This window comes from Perna viridis, chromosome 3, assembly GCF_037379345.1.
Source record: "Perna viridis isolate PV_CMFRI_1.1 ecotype Kerala chromosome 3, ASM3737934v1, whole genome shotgun sequence".
Lineage (NCBI taxonomy): Eukaryota > Metazoa > Mollusca > Bivalvia > Mytilida > Mytilidae > Perna > Perna viridis.
This window is the reverse complement of record NC_142447.1, coordinates 46,330,507-46,347,308: the sequence shown is the minus strand read 5'-3', so window position 1 is coordinate 46,347,308 and position 16,802 is coordinate 46,330,507. Positions and strand designations below refer to the sequence as shown.

The 16,802-nt window shown below is 32.6% G+C and overlaps 2 protein-coding genes across 7 annotated transcripts in view; both read left to right on the top strand.

Annotated features, from left to right (window-relative positions):
* Positions 1 to 1,388: 1,388 nt before the first annotated feature.
* On the top strand, positions 1,389 to 4,569 carry LOC148622506 (uncharacterized). 2 transcript variants are annotated; one of them, XM_088572523.1, is made up of 2 exons: positions 1,389 to 1,484; positions 3,636 to 4,569. In XM_088572523.1, exons 1-2 carry the CDS (start codon positions 1,481 to 1,483, stop codon positions 4,487 to 4,489), a joined length of 858 nt encoding a protein of 285 aa, XP_088428649.1. In that variant the 5' UTR covers positions 1,389 to 1,480; the 3' UTR covers positions 4,490 to 4,569. The 2 variants fall into 2 exon arrangements, with proteins under 2 accessions (XP_088428649.1, XP_088428648.1); XM_088572522.1 differs by lacking the exon at positions 1,389 to 1,484 and adding an exon at positions 2,912 to 3,274.
* Positions 4,570 to 13,662: 9,093 nt separating this feature from the next.
* LOC148622505 (condensin-2 complex subunit D3-L-like) overlaps positions 13,663 to 16,802 on the top strand; it is a 50,751-nt gene continuing 47,611 nt past the window's right edge. For all 5 annotated transcript variants that reach the window (XM_088572515.1, XM_088572514.1, XM_088572512.1 and 2 more), the window contains exons 1-3: positions 13,663 to 13,755; positions 15,769 to 15,933; positions 16,378 to 16,463. In XM_088572515.1, the coding sequence (XP_088428641.1) occupies positions 13,692 to 13,755; positions 15,769 to 15,933; positions 16,378 to 16,463 (315 nt within the window). In that variant the 5' untranslated portion in view covers positions 13,663 to 13,691. The remainder of the gene's footprint in view (positions 13,756 to 15,768; positions 15,934 to 16,377; positions 16,464 to 16,802) is intronic.

Sequence of the window (16,802 nt, the reverse complement as noted above, 5' to 3'; positions counted from 1 at the left end):
TTGAACCATAAAAAATGTATACCATGTAGCGTAAAATACCTGCATGACTCCTCCTTTTTTCCGCGACATGAATTATATTTCGATCTGATTCGTTTATCATATTAAAAATCGTATTTTTTTTTCAGTTTTTAACCCATTGAAAGAGTAATCAAGGGAACCAAGGTTATAGCGGTAATCAAAAGAATGTAATCCAGGGACAAAGACTAGACATGGAAAACAGACATACACAACAAAGAACATAAAGTAACTAAAATCATACATACAAAGTAACAAAAGTAAATGAGCAACTCGGACTCCACTAAAAACTGGGAGCATGGACCAGGTGCACCGGAAGGGTAAGCGTCCTCTGCTTTTCTAAGTACCCTTATTGCTATAGGTTACAGACCACCAATTCAACCAATGAGCATTTGGAACGTACGCAAAAATAGTCCTACGCAGAAATTACCCCTGTTCCTCATAGTGCTGTGAAAAAAGTTCTCATCTCATTTAAAAAATTTAAACAGTTTCTGAAAGGAAAAACATTTCTGTACATTTTATAGGTGCATTTTGCTTCTTGTGATGTGAAGCCTAATCTTCATAATGATTTCTAAATATACCCCTATCTTGTGAAAACACTGGGATTTCCCATGCTATTTATAGACACTTCACTTCCGGTGACCAGTACTGCACTGCAAGTCTGCTAACCCCACATGCCATTCTGAGGATTGTGAGCTGACATATGTAGAATTATGCTGATATATAGTCATCTGCAGGTTAAAGTTAAGGTAAAGTCCAGAGAAGCCATTGAATATTGTGAAATTAGCATAGAAGCCTATGGGAAGTGGAATTAGTGGTTTTTAGCCTATATACCATTGTAAACTCAGTACCCGAGTCAATATTTTTATCAGATATTGGCATTAAATTAAATTGCAATTCATATGTTCTTTGCTCGCAGTGCCTCTCCTAATGCTGTTCTTGTTTTATTATTGAGCTCTCCCGAAAAAAAAATGTTTATCGCGCACGGTTTCTGTAATATGTGACTGAAGTAACGTTATTTGGTTATAATTTTTTTTTTATTTACAATGAGTCTGTGAAATATGTATTCGAAAAAGATGTCCAATACTAAGAAAGTAGTTACCACACCCCGTTTGTTACCAGTGATGGTTTGAATATTTAGTTTGAGCACAGGAGTTTGCTCCCTCTGTCAAATATGCAGCCCGATTTAGTAAATAAACACTAATACTTGTCAGGCTGCATATTTGATAGCGCGAGAGACCCCTAGTTAATCAAAATGGACGCAGCCGTGAGCTCTATATCTTAATTAACTGAAATTACTAAATCTTTCTCAAACTTCGGTCTTATTCGTAGCTCGTTATCATATCCAGATATTATTCTGTTTGTACATTTCATTTCCTCGTGACAAACTTAGCATCATTGGTTTATCATGTAAAACTAGGTTAATAACACAGTATAGTTATTATATTGGTTGTACTGTACAGGAATGGGTAAGCTGTTTTCTTACTGTTTACTTCGGCTATCATTGTGAATGCGCATATAACCGTTTCTTATAATGTAACGGTTTTTTTCAAGTTATATTTTGACTTTTGGCATTTTTTTCCCTTTCATCTTGGAGTGTAATTGATCGATCGTGAAACTATAGATCAGCTGGTTGACCTTGCAATGGGGTCACTACACTATACGGTCAAACTTACAACAGTATAAAGGCAATGAACTTAGTTTACACAAGTATATTTAAAGCCCAGCGATTAACGATGAGTCGATAATTAACGAGTTCGTTTTTGAGGATGTTAACTCTTTATTTTTTAATCATTTATTTGCTAGGTGAAGTACTTAGGTCAATTTCTGTAAATATCATGTAGACTTAGTTTTTACCGTGAAATTTCCTTCCTCGTGCTATCGATTATTTCTATCTTTTTTGTATTTTACGAGCTAAAGACCAACTTAACAATATATTTGTGTATTGATGTACAATGGTTCACGAAGCCCTTGCTTTACAGTAAAAGGATATATTTGATGAACAGGCAATTGAGACTTGCTCCCACTATTAGATATGCAGTCCTATGTGATTGCTGGAAAACCCTTGTGGCTGATATTCAGATTTGATCCATTCTCCAAAAACTGAGGAATCATTCGTTATTCGAAGCCCTGCATTGTTTCTTACAGACATCATGGGGTTTCTCCACTGCCACCAGAAAGGCTATTTTTTACTTATCACAAACGATGAATTTTACGAAATTTAATACATATGTTTAAAAGTTGTATCTTAACAAATCATGACCACTCATGCTAAACAGAAAGAGACATAACAGGACGTGGAGTAGTAACTAGATTTATCAATCAAAATGTGTAGACATAATGTTTATGATAATCTGTTTAACGTTCTAAGATTTGTGTTAATTGAAACTATTTATTTTTCAAAGAGCCCATCTGTTAAATATAAAAATGAATAACGACTGTAAAATTGTGATATACTATAGAAGTCTTATGTAACAGCGTGTCTTGAGATAAAGAGGTATCAAATTTCATACCGATCGGACAACCCGTAGTAACTTTATTTCCATAGAACATACTCATAATTATACAATTCCAATACAAGTTCCATCAGTACATACTAGTACTTCAATTAAATTGTAACGCTACAAACATATTTAAACGATTTCCTCGGTCAACAATAATGCAGATTTCTTTTCAAATATTCTAGGATATTGACTTTAAAGTTTAGACGAGGGATTTGAGTCTACCTTCGCTCGCTCAAAGACAATGCCTTGAAAGTGAAGGTGAACTGACATCCTTGACTTGAGAGAACGATTGCTGGAATATTATAATTCCCCTAACGTAATACTTTTGAGAGGTATTTGTATTCACATCTATTCTATAAAAATATCTTCATCACTCTCAATCTAGGGAGCAGTCTGAAGTAAATATATGTACTAATTTTCGTCAATTGGCCGATTGAAATTCGACCTGTTACAATGGGAACAACAAAAACTTTTTTGTTCGTGGTTCCACTCCTAAAATACAACTTTTTATTCTACCAGTCACGAATAAGGCGTTCCATATTTTGTTTACAACTTGTTATGCATGGATACATATACACTGTACATTCAAGAAGTAGATCACAATGGCTATTTAAATTCATATACACGTGGTTACAGAAATATTCATACAAGTTATCAGAGAATTCTCTTCTGCGGTTCCTTAAGTTGATATGAAATGTTTTGGGTAACATTAAATCAAGGATTTATTTCAAAACACAACTGGACAAGGAGATATGGTAGGCGAAATTCTTATTTTTTTCTACAGTAAAGAACTATGAGTATGGATCGTGCAATAAAAAAATGTGGACTACTCATTATAGCATTAATACCCATTTTAAATTTGTCTCCCTCATTACCTCATTATTCGGACAGGTATTTATAAAGTGCTTTCTTTTTCTCTTTCTCTTTAATATCTATAGTATAACCGTTAACTACGTACAGCTTTGTCAGTCACAGTTAAGTTTTAGTCTTATTGATAAAGACTATAACAGAGTTTTTTTACTATATGTATAATTCCTCTTCAATAATCACCTCTTTCCATAAGACTGACAAATAAGTAATTATTTACTGAAATTTAGGTTCTGTACTTATTTTCAGATGGTTGCAGTGATAGTCTCTGGCTACAGTATCAAGACCCAAAGACTTCATTATTCAATGCAGTATTTGGAGGAAATGTGTTAAAAGTCAAACAAATCGCATCCAGTAAAATTGACAAAAATCTTGTTATCCATAGTCCAGCGAAATGGGAAGGTGCTACTGTCCTAGGAATAGCCTCACACGAAGGACATATGGACATTGTTAAATATCTGGTCGAATCTGGAACTTCAGTCAACTTTTCTGACCCATGCATGGGAAGAAATTCCCTCCATTGGGCATGCATTGGGAACCAGATGAGTATTGCTAAATACCTCATTGAAAGTGGTGCTTGTGTCAATCATGTTGACAAAGACCGTGTTACGCCTTTAGTGCAAGCCACTTTGTGTCAGAATATAGAACTTGTGACACTTCTTATTCGCCATGGTGCTAATACTAATTTAGTCGATCGCCTTCAGTGTTCTCCATTACATTACGCGTGCAAATATAGAAATCCATATTTGGTAGAAAAAATAATAAAGAGCGGATGCATCCTTAATACTTACTCGTCTTTTATCAAAGGAACACCCTTCTCGAATATTTGGCTTCATATGGACATGAATCTATGTCGTCTGCTACTGGATGCTGGTTATAGTCTCAAGAATGATGCATGGTTCCTCCAGAACAAAGGCAACTTAGACTGTTGTCATAGATCAACCGAAGAACTGATAGTTCACCAGAAACAAATTAAACCTCTGTCTTATTTATGCAGGGTGGAAATACGGAAATTGTTTAAAGGAATTAATTTAGAAAAGAGTATTGATGTTCTTGAAGTACCAAGTGAACTCAAATCTTTCTTGAAATTTGATGATAACTGAATTTACTTCAATGTTGCCATATTGTCTTTCTATTTGTGTACGTTTTATCTGATTTTACACAATTAAATATTTACACTTTATGTGATATTGCTAAAAAGCATTATTTTTCAAAAGTCCTATCACAATTTGTTTTTCATCATTTGTTAAGAGTCTCCATGCCCTTCGTGTTAACAAGAAGAAAACAACTACAACGGGCAGATAAATCCGAAGAATATCATTGAATTTAATAGTGGACATGAAGTGGAATGCAAAACAACAGTGTAATCGTTTTTTTATAGATAAGGTACACAAAGTTATGACTACCTCTATTTACCAAATGCATGAAAACGAATACTTTCTTAGGTATAATTGGTATAAATGTGACCCTTACATACGACCAACAATCACGTTCTATGAAACTCAACTGCAGCTTTTTATGTTAAAACGACCGAAATGCAAAGTCAACATATTGTGCAACTTGATTTTCCTGTGAATTTTCCATATACTTGAATTTATTGTGTTTAATAGGAAAATCCAACACCTTATACCCCACATCTCTGAACCTTTAACCACTTGTAGATATGCATACTTGGATGGGGTTGACTGAACGAATATGGTTAGAAGAGATCATCGATTCATATCTAACTAGCCTATAGTTATTTGTAATAGTATAAACAAGGTTTCATCTCGGGTTAACATTAGTCGATATTACACTCATAACGAAAGAAAATGTGAATGTTGTTATATATCCTTTTCATGCTTCGCTGTTCAAAATTTTATGAAAAGATGAAATTAAAAAGCATCCTTTAATAATATGTAATGAAACTTTCTCATTTTTGCCATTTTTCTTTAATGTAGCAATTCATTCGAAAATGTTTTGATATAAAAGCAGCAATTGCGTTTATGTTGCATGCAATTTTACTGCAACGTCGTACAGATGAGATGACAACTTCGTATCATTGTGATTTTACAGTATACCATAAGATGTTTCCAATTGTAATTGTGTCAATAAAGCCTTTGAAGTCATTTGTAAATGTGCTACATACTAATTCTTGAAGCATAATATTTCGGTCAGTTCAATTAAGTCAGTAGAATTGATGTGGGGATTTTTGATCGGTCGAAAAACATGGCCACTGTTACTAAAAATAGAACATAGGGTTTCAGACAGAAGTTTGCCGCACATTTTTTTTCTGAAACCATTAGTAGTTTAGCCAAATTCTGACAAGGTAAAGGTGTTCAACATGGTATGTTCTATCTCTGATCAAAGTTTCGTTCTAATCTGTATACAAGTTGGAGTTATTGCTTTTTTTCGACATTTTCCCCTATTTTAAAAGTTATTTCTTTCAAAATCTCCTCTGAAACTACTAGACCAATTAGAACCAAACTTGGTATGAATGTTTCTTTGAGTTTTTTGCATATATATATCTGATATGAGGATTTTTTATCCGTAGAGAAACATGGCCGCTATTACTAAAAATAGAAAAAAAGGTTCAGTCTGAAGTTTTTCTCATATATCTTAGAGTTATTGCCCTTAAAAGGTGAAAAATGACGGTTTTTTTTTAGTTTTCAGCCAATATAATGAAAAATATGATAGATAGAACGAAACATTCAGATGCTAAAATGAAACTTATGATAAGGCCTGAAAAGTCTGCGGGGATCAAAGTTGTCCTATAATTCACTGTAAGAGTTATTGTCCTTGAAATGCTGAAAATGATTTATTTAGCTGTTTCAGTATTCAGATGTTTCAATATCTTGAAAACGATAATGGACAGAATCTTTCATCAATGAAATGATCATTATGATAGGTCATACCAATGTTTTCTTTGAGTCAAAATTGTCGGACAACTCCGTTAGAGTTATTGCCCTTGAAAAGCAAAAAATTAACAGGTGAGCGATTTAGGCTTCTGGGACATCTTGTTTAAGTATCAGTCTTTATAAAAACGAGACATGATGTGCCTCATGCATGTCATATATCAAAACAAACTGACTCTTATTCAGGAACAGTTACAGAGCACATAACCAGTCTCCGTTTGTCATCCCGCCGTTCCACTTTTGGCATAAAATATAAGTAAATAGTACAAGAAATTATTACTGCAGCCACGTGAAAAAATAATGTATAGAGACGTGCCAAAAGTATTCGGTCACTCCTAAATTTCCCATTACATTCTATGTAATATTTGTAAAAATGTCAATGAAATACCTCTCAACTGATTTTGAAATCATTTAAGAGAAAAATGTCAAAATTAAACTTTTGTAGTTTAATAAGGTTCTACAGTATTATTTTCAGCAGTGTCAGGGAGTTTCGGTCAGAAAAAAATAGTGTCACAAATTCAGTTGAAAATAGTGTAAAGTTGTTACGTCATCAATTATTTTTGCATGGTAATTAAAATGCCAGTACATATATTACTTCATTTTCAGTCAGTTTTCAAAATAAATTGTAAAATTTTAGATATTTCTGTTATTATTTGTGTAAATTCATGAAAATTAATCTAGAAACAACTTTCAAATAATTCTTGAAAAAAATGTGATTATGCATAGAAACAAAGAGAAAATTTACAAGTGACCGAATACTTTGTATCCCAAAAGCATCATTTGTTCAGTGGAATTTTTTTTTTCAGTTCCATTAATTGCTTTAGCATTTTTCGAACTGTTGATTACGCTGGGAAATTGAACAAACAATTTAAAGCTTAAAATTATCTTTCTGATGTCTATTTTCTTTTTAAATGGATAATACATGTGTATATCGTGGGTGTCGTGAAAAATGAGAATGGTATTAATTAAGGATATTTTGATTGTTAAGAAATAATATGATATTTTGCGATGCAAAATGTTTGTTTGTGGTACCAAGTTGCATGGGATTAAAGTGGGGTGTATTGGGTTATATGGGAAGGTCCGTACAGATGTGCAGCCAATCTACTTTTTATGGCGGTAATTAACACTGTTAAATGTTTGACGTCACCCAATTAATGCATCACCACATGCCTAGACAAGATTTTTTTGATAGCCTCATACACAGTAGGTGTACAAGCGGACAACAAAACACAAATACAAACATGTACATACATGTAAATAAGACAAATACACTGAACAATCAATATCATAAACTATGTGAATACATATAGATTCACATTTATATTGTAACACATTCACTTTCATATGATATTAGCAATTTTTCGTAAAAAAGCACACACTTTTGTATAGTTGAACATTACAGGTAGACAAAAACCCACCACATTTACTCATATTCGGTTGCTTTGAGTAGTAATATGGGATGTAACGAGATTTTAAATACTTTCCCGTTGGATTATTACCCTGGAAGAATATGTGAGAAAGAGAGGAGTACTGGATACGCAGACTAGGTACTGCAATACCTTACGGATGCAATGACAACATCAAAAGCATAGGAAATCTTTCAAGCCAATATAACAATAGCATAAATGTGATGAATTTATTTCACAGAAATCCAAGACGGGAAAGGAGTCATGGCCATCGCCACTATACGTCACCTAAGTTACATGATGTCTCCATAGATGGTCTCCTTCCTTTCATACAAAAACCTCTTGGACTTCATCACATTAGAACCAAACTTTATTCTATACCTTTCACTCTACTACATTCCCGTTACAAAACAAGTCTTGACACTCCTGTTACTGACCCCACCTCATCATTATACAGACTTGTTTCCATCATTTTGAATATTGGTTTCCACAAACTCTTTAAACCAGTTAGTGTGAAAAGTCAAGATGAAGAAAAACGATCATTTCTTCCACAACCGTTTGTCAACAAAGGTATATATGTAATTAATTTGGCTAACATCCTCCATCACAAAAACGTTACCAACAAAATCCCCCCATATTTCAAATACAAATCCATAATATTATTTCATATTCCTATACTTCACCCATTGCATCCAATGTTTTTAATTATAAAAGGCTATTGCAGAACCTCGAGATTGAAGACTTCAAGGCTAAACTACCTGACTATTCTTGCAAAATCTCTCCATTCAAATATAGTCCTTCTGGTCACGTCGTTACGGGAGATTTAACCACCATCGAAAACGAATATCTGCGTAATATCCTTTCTAAAGGTCCCAAGTACCGTGAACCACGCTCCATAAATTGGAATTATAACTTTAAAGTTTTATGGATGCTGTCGAGGACTACGCAAGAAAATGGATAAAACGACAAGAAGAAGACATTGATCTCTGTCAGAGTGGTTAAAGGCCGTAAGGTCTTTAATTTTGAAACGAATGAAACTTTTAAGTAGGTTAATGAGTGCCAAGGCTACATCACTTTTCAAAGACCACGATGTAGCAAAAACATTGTCTACTATACATGACAACTATTTGTCGTACCAGCAGACAAAGCCCCAAACAACATTGTTTTTGTCTGCAAAACGTTTTATGTCCAATGTTTATAAACAGAGGTAGACGTAGAAAGTAATAGCAGTGATAAGACCTACACTGCTACCACTCTCTCCAAAGAAGAGATTGTGGAAAACCATAAATCTGTGCTATCCTCTATTGGTCTCTCTACCAAGGATGATGATTGTGATTTACCGTCTATGTACTGGATTCCTAAACTTCACAAGAATCCATACAAACAACGTTTCATAGCTGGATCTGCAAATGTACCACCAAACCTCTTTCAAAACTTCTAACTTCTATACTCACAACTGTCAAAGAGGGTCTGCAGTCTTACCACAACACTTGTTACTCCCGTAGTGGTATTAATTCAATGTGGATCCTGAAAAATTCGAAAGATCTTTTGGAGACAATCAGTTCAAGACTATTATTTGAATATAATAGCATTAAAACCTATGATATTTCAACACTGTATACTTCTATTCCCCATATTCAGTTAAAATCCCGACTTAAAAACATTATACATCGTTGTTTTTCCAAAAAAAGATGGTACACCTAGATACAAATATATAATTCTTGGTAGAGATTCCTCATACTTTGTAAGAAATAATTCCAAATCATCTTCCAAATACACAGAGGAAGATGTTTACAAAATGCTGGAATTTTTAATCGACAACATATTTGTCCTGTGTGGTGGACGTGTTTTTCAACAAACGGTCGGCATTCCAATGGGAACAAATTGTGCTCCTTTACTTGCTGACCTATCCCTTCACTCTTATGAGGCTGACTTTATAGCTGATCTGATCAGAAAGAAAGAATATCGTTTGGCTAGATCCTTCAATCTCAGTTTCCACTATGTAGATGACGTATTATCTTTAAACAATCCTAATTTCGGGGATTTGATACATCGCATCTACCCAAAAGAACTTGAGATAAAGGATACTACAGACACTGTGAAGTCAGCCTCATATCTTGACCTACACTTAGAAATCGATGGCAAAGGAAAACTATTGATCAAACTTTACGACAAACGTGATGACTTTTCATTCAAAATTGTCAACTTTCCTTTCATGTGTGGCAACATCCCTTCGGCTCCTGCGTATGGAGTGTTCATATCACAACTCATACGTTATGCCAGAGCTTGCCGAAACTACGCAGACTTTTTGTATCGCGCTAGAACTCTAACAAATAGGCTCGTGGATCGTTATGATGTATCCATCAGCACCATGAAAACTGATTTATTCAACGGGTCATAGTTTTCCTTTCCTCGTTTGTCTACCCCGGACTTGACTTTTTATGAGCAACTCGGCGGGTATTTCTAGAAGAGCAGAGGACGCTTACCCTACCGGTGCACCTGGTCCATGCTCCCAGTTTTTAGTGGAGTCCGAGTTGCTCATCTACTTTTGTCACTCTGTATGTATGATTTTAGTTACTTTATGTTCTTTGTTGTGTATGTCTGTTTTCCATGGCTGGTCTTTGTCCCTGGATTAAATTCTTTTGATTACCGCTATAACCTTGGTTCCCTTGATTACTCATTCATCTCCCACCTCTTCTTTACAAAGTTTACATATTCTTTGATTCCGTGGGACTCCTGACCACCTCCCAGTTTCTATTGGTAGTTTTAAGTTGGAACATCTTAATTTTGTCAAATGGATACAATCTGCTGGGGACAATCTGAGAAGATATGGTTCAATTCTGAATTCATGTTTAAAAGTGGAATAGAATTCACCACGAGATGTGCTGTCCATATGTGAAAACCAAGATTGATAGACTTGATCACATAATGTCTGTTTAACTGGGACATTAAGCCAGTTAATATTTACTTTAACGTGTTCGTTCTATAAGTAACTAAGACCTGTATCATCCAAGATAGATTTAATATAGTTAACCCACCTAGATTTGGTTGGATTATTGTCATGCAATTTTATCATAAGCCGAAGCATTAGATTTGACAGCTTTTGTTCTCTTTGCATAGTTCTTGCCCAAAAGCTAACCATTCTTACTTTAACAAATATTTCAAGTGGAATCCTACCAAACTCTCCATAAACCATTAAATTTGGAGTGCTGCTTCTCAGCTTAAGAATATTTTTTACAAAATTTAAGATGCACCTTTTCAATGTTTTGCTTATTTTCAAAACCCCAGATCTCAGAGGAATATAACAGTATTGGTGATATCAAAGTATCAAAAAACTTCAACTGTAAATCTATTGGCAGTGGAATGTTTCTTAGTTTCCTATAGAGGGCAAAAAGAACTTTTTGGGCTTGATCTATTAGACGCTTTCTTGCAATAGTGAAACTGCCGTCGTAATTGAAAACTGTGCCTAAATATGTATACGACTCTACTATCTCTATATTTTTGTTATATATTTGAAATTGAAAATGTTGTTTACACTTTCTTTTACTGAAGACAACAATTTTTGTCTTTTCAGTATTAACTTGTAACTTCCATTCTTCACAGTAATTAGCAAACACATCCAAAGCTTTTTGCATAGCTTCCTTTGTTTCTGACATTTTAATTGTATCATCTGCATAAAGCACCACAAATATTTTGACATATACATCAAACATTTTTGAGCATGAACTTTCTATCAAATCTACATATTATAATTCATTGTCTTGCAAAAAGATTTCTAGATCATTAAAAAAAAATGAGAACAAAAAAGGCGACAACTTTTCTCCTTGTCTTACACCAACTCCACAGTTAAAAAATGCAGAGAGTTTACTTTGATGCCTAATACAAGACTTAATATTCTGATGCATATTGAAAATAACTGAAAATATTTTCCCCAAACTGTGTCAAATGCTTTTTTTAAGTCAAGAAATGTGCAAAATAGTTTTTTTATATTCCCTAGTATATATATGAAAACTAGGCATAGTATAAACAGTAATAAATAGCAAGCGAACATGTCAGAGAACACGCATAATAACTCAAATATGGAAACAAAATGATTTAATGATGTTTTTGAGGAAAATTTAAAATAAAATCCTGGTCCCAAGTGCCTGTGTATGAACAGGGGAATGAAGTCAAATTCCCCTATTCATCAAGTTAATTGTTCTAACATGTCCACTGAATGCCAATCTTCTTGTCCTGTGTAATTTTCTTCCATCACCCAATAAATGGCCATCAAAAAGAGGAAATGTGATAAGGTGCTGTTCTTTCCAACTCGTGTAAGCACATGGAGTTCTTCTGTCACTTCTCCATGCAATGCATGTCATTCCAACATTTGTGGTCTTGACAATAAATACACTTTGGAGTGTCTTGAAAAAATTCTTCGAAATTGTAAAATAGCAATTCACCAGAGTACATTTTTTAAATGTATGATTAGATGAAGATTTTAAACCATTTTAATTCCAGACTGTTGATATTTGTGCGTTCAATGTATTATCAATTTAAAATCATTATTGAAATCCCTGTTTCTGTTTGATTGCTGATAAGGCAGGCAAATCAACTTGAGGTAAAAGTGGCTTTTTTAACATTGAAACTATTTTGCAAAAAAAGTATAAGAATGCTAAATAATATATAAATGTCAAAACATTGCGTGTCTATGGCAAGACAGAGTGGTCAAAAAGCCATATTTTTTAATGTCAAAAAATATTTTTTAAAGATAAGAAATTGCATTGTTAATATTAGAAATTGAATTGTTAATATCAAAAAATGAATTTCTTATGTTAAGAAATCATTTTTAATATAAAAAAATCCTTTTAATATCATAAGATAAATTTTTGAGATTAAAAATCCATTTCTTATTATAAGAAATTCATTTTCTAATATTGAAAATTCAATTTCTAAAATCAAAAAAATCATTTTTCAATATTAAAAATTTAATTTCTATTATATTATTAAAAATTATTCGTTTTTTTAATTTTAGACATGCTTACAAGTGTCAGACAAATAATAAAATTTTAATTTTTAATATTAAACATTCTCTTTCTAATATTGGAAAATTTAATTTCTAATATTAAAAAATCAATATTTAATATTGAAATTCAATTTCTAATGTTGATAATTATTTGATTATTTAATATCAAAAATGCTTACAAGCATCAGACTTATAATGAAATTTTAATTTTTTATATTAAAAATTAATTTTCTAATATTGAAAAATGATTTTCAAATATTAAAAAATGATTTTTAAATAACACTCACTATAACAATAAAGATAGCACTTTCAGTATATCTGTTACGCCCTTTATTTCGTGCATTATAAAGCTAGTTTAATATTTTAAAAAATATTGTAGATTTTTTTTTATTTAAAAAAAAGCATTTTCTAGTATTAGAAATTGATTTTTTGATATTAGAATTTTTTTTATATCACATTAATAATTCATTTTCTTACATCAAAAAATCAATTTTTAATATTTAAGAATCTTTCTTTTATTTTTTTATATTAAAAATAATTTTGAATATTTAAAAAAAAATAATTTCTTATATTAAAAATGAATTTTTGATATTGAAAATTTATTTTGAATATTAAAAACTATTTTTTAATATTAGAAAATATTTTTTAATATTAGAAAATCATTTTTCAATATATAAAATATAGGGTTTTGGTCCACTTTGGCTTACCCAATGATTTTTATATAACTCTTTGGTTTGACATTGCCACGGCCATATACGTGTCAACTTTCAGGGGAAGGGATTTTATTTTTCGTGACATTGAAACATACATTTTTTGTACATGGATTATGAAAATAAAATATAACATGCCATGATGGTTTCTAAGAAAGCAAGGTCTTTAAAACTCTATTTCTTGTAACTGTATAGTATGCTAGGTTAATTTCCGGAAAATACCCGACAAGTTTCTAACTTGTATAACATCGCCGGAAGTAAACATCGAATTTGGCGGATTTTTTGAAAGTATGGCTGACCTGGAAAGGACTTTGGAGGTGTTTTCAAAGTTGTCATTACAAGATTTTTCTGTTGGTACGACACAGATTCGAATAAAATGAAACCCTTATTTATAAAAATAGCCCATTTGATCAGTTTATTTTTGTAAACGGATAGTTCTCATTGCACCAAGTTCAACATAGACATGTCTTGTTAATTTAGACATTTTATAATATAATAAGGCCCTTATGCCAAACTTTTGGAGTCATGAGTATAGATTTTGTATTACTATGAGACAGATGAATTATGAAACTCTAAAGAAACGTATGGTTGGTCCCCCAATTAATCTTGGGGCCGCTATGCCCATCAAATCTTTGGTTTTCCAACCTTCTTTCACTATTACTACTTGCAGTTTATCTTATATGCCATTTGTAACAAACAAGTGTGGTACAAACCAAAAATGAAAAACACTCTAGCTTATAGACATGCATGAGATCTTGTCTGCACGTGTACCGGGACATGTGTCCTCAAAATTAGGTGTTAGTCCAAATTTCCTCTGACCCTGGCCGCCCGGGTAAGGTCTGAAACGTGTAACCTGTATCAAGTACTATTTTGCCAATTTCTTCATTATTACTTGATATTTCCAGCTGAGCTGAAAGTTGGTACACATTTGCACATTGACATGATGGTTAGGCTAGAATTAATGAAGTAATTGTCAAAAAAATGATTTTATTCAATTATCTGTTTTCAAAAGGTCTTAAATGTGTAACCCGAAATTCCCATACCCAAAATTAAAGTTCAGTATTTTTGTTATCTGTACAAATTTAATGCATATTTGACATTTGAACATCATAATATTCTCAAAATTTTCATTGACGATAAATTAAAATCACATCAGACTCTGTTAATGACACTTCGTTTTTTTTATTTTGGATAAGATTGTATCCATACTTTGCTAGTACGGGAATTGACGCTAGGTACGGTATGGAATTCAAACTCAATCACTTCTTTTTTAAAACAATATCAAATCTTTCAAAACTTTATTCAAAGTCTTAAGGCAAAGTTTTAACCTATTAATGATTTTAGAAAAACATAAAATTCAGACAGGAGCAATATGAGAAATAGTCAATAAATAATTGGGTTCTGTACTTCCAGTTATACATTTTAGACCTTTTGACTTCAGAAAACCAATTAAACAAAAAATATTAGAAAAATATGCATCATTTTTTTTTACTTGAAATGAATTGAAACAGACTTTTCCACATCTCATGCAATTTTCAGTTCTTTACATGCTGTAAAAATTAATATTTCAGCAAGACATTATTTGGGTACGGGGAAAAGATGGTACGGGTTACACATTTTAAACCATACCATGACCGTGCAACCCTCCTTTTTTATTTGGATATTGATGTATTTGGTTGGGGTCAGGACGATGTGCCATACAAAAAGTTGGAGATTCAGCAGTACCGTGGAGTACCGCCTTTCAACCGCTTGAAACAACTTTCAAGTTGAAATCGTGCATGTCACACCTACGTAGTTCGAATCCTGAATCATTTTCCTTTATGCTGATACCATATTTGCTACAAAAATTACATTTTTTAATTGAAGTTTTGATCATATTTCATGAGAGACCCTGCTTTGTTGACATTTTGAATCATAATATGATTGAAGTGGCGCAAGATGAGGGAAGGCGGAGCTTGTCACTTTTGGAACCGAACAGTTGCAGACACGTAACTTTTAAGTGGAATTATGAATATTGTGTTAGATTCCAGTTTTCAAAATCGTGTCTGCTCCCTTCTGAACAAATAGTAACCAGCTCTGCCTTCTCTTGTATTGATTTCATGATTTCAACTTGAAAGTCGTTTGAAGCAGTTGAAGGGCAGTACTCCACGGTACTGCTGAATCTCCAACTTTTTGTATGGCACATCATTCTGACCCCAACCTGACATATCAATATCCAAATAAAAAAGAGGGGGGTTGCAGGGTCAGAGGAAATTTGGACAAACTTAGGTGCAAGTATAGACTGTAGAAGATTAATTATTTACTTCCTGTCATAGTAAATCTAAACTCTCAGTGATTCATTAGTACAATTTGTATTTTTTTTTTTAGACTGGGTGAAATCTTTATGGGACAATGACTTTACAGAAATAGATCCACTAGACTTAGCTGTTGAAGGAGAACTAGAAGACAATGGTTATCAGACAGCTGTTCTTAGAATGCTACAGAATGTTTTTGAAGACTGGAAATCAAAAAAGGAAGGGAAAGATGGAGAAGGTGCTGATGAATGATGTTCAGTGCTCAGTTTGGCCAAAAAAAATTAAAATATCCTATGATAAATTATTCATTCCACATGGATCATTAGTTGATGTCAACGTAGTCATTCATATTAAATCCATAAAATAAAATCACATCAACTATTCAAACTTTTTCCAAACCACAAAAGTGAAATTATAAATACTGAGTAATTTCCTAATACTGGTACATGTACATATTGTATATTCATGAACTTGAGTTATATACAGTCTGTCTCACAAGAAAATTATGTACAAAAATCCTCAACTTTTTTTACAACACAGGCTTTTGCATTCATCTGATTAATTACTGCATAATAGTACAATGTCTTTAGAGAAAATATTTAAATGTCTCAGATTGAAAGATTATTTTTCCATATTTTTTAGTATTATAGCTGCAGTTAAATGTGTTTGTCTCTGTTTACAGGATTTTGGAGTGTTCTTGTTGAAAATGAAATCTCTCACAAAAATATGATAGCTCTGTTTGCTTATCTAATGGATATAGGAAGCAAGGTATGAATGAAATGATACATATGTATTTTAAAACCCAGTTATTTTTTTATTTTTTTTCATTTTTTATTTACAATAAACATTTGATTGCTTTTTTAATACATGTTCATGTTTGATAATTATGATTTCATAGAATTAAATAATACTGTAAATTCAATGGTTTTGACTATGTTTTTTATTAATGTGAATAATCCTATGTCCCGGTGATCACATTAATAAAAACTCACGTTTTGAATATCTTCCTGATACATGTAGAACTTGATGTATCTCCCCTCAACAACAGTTGTAACGAATTGCTTTTGACCCACAAGTAAGACCTCATAATGAGGTGATTAATGAAGC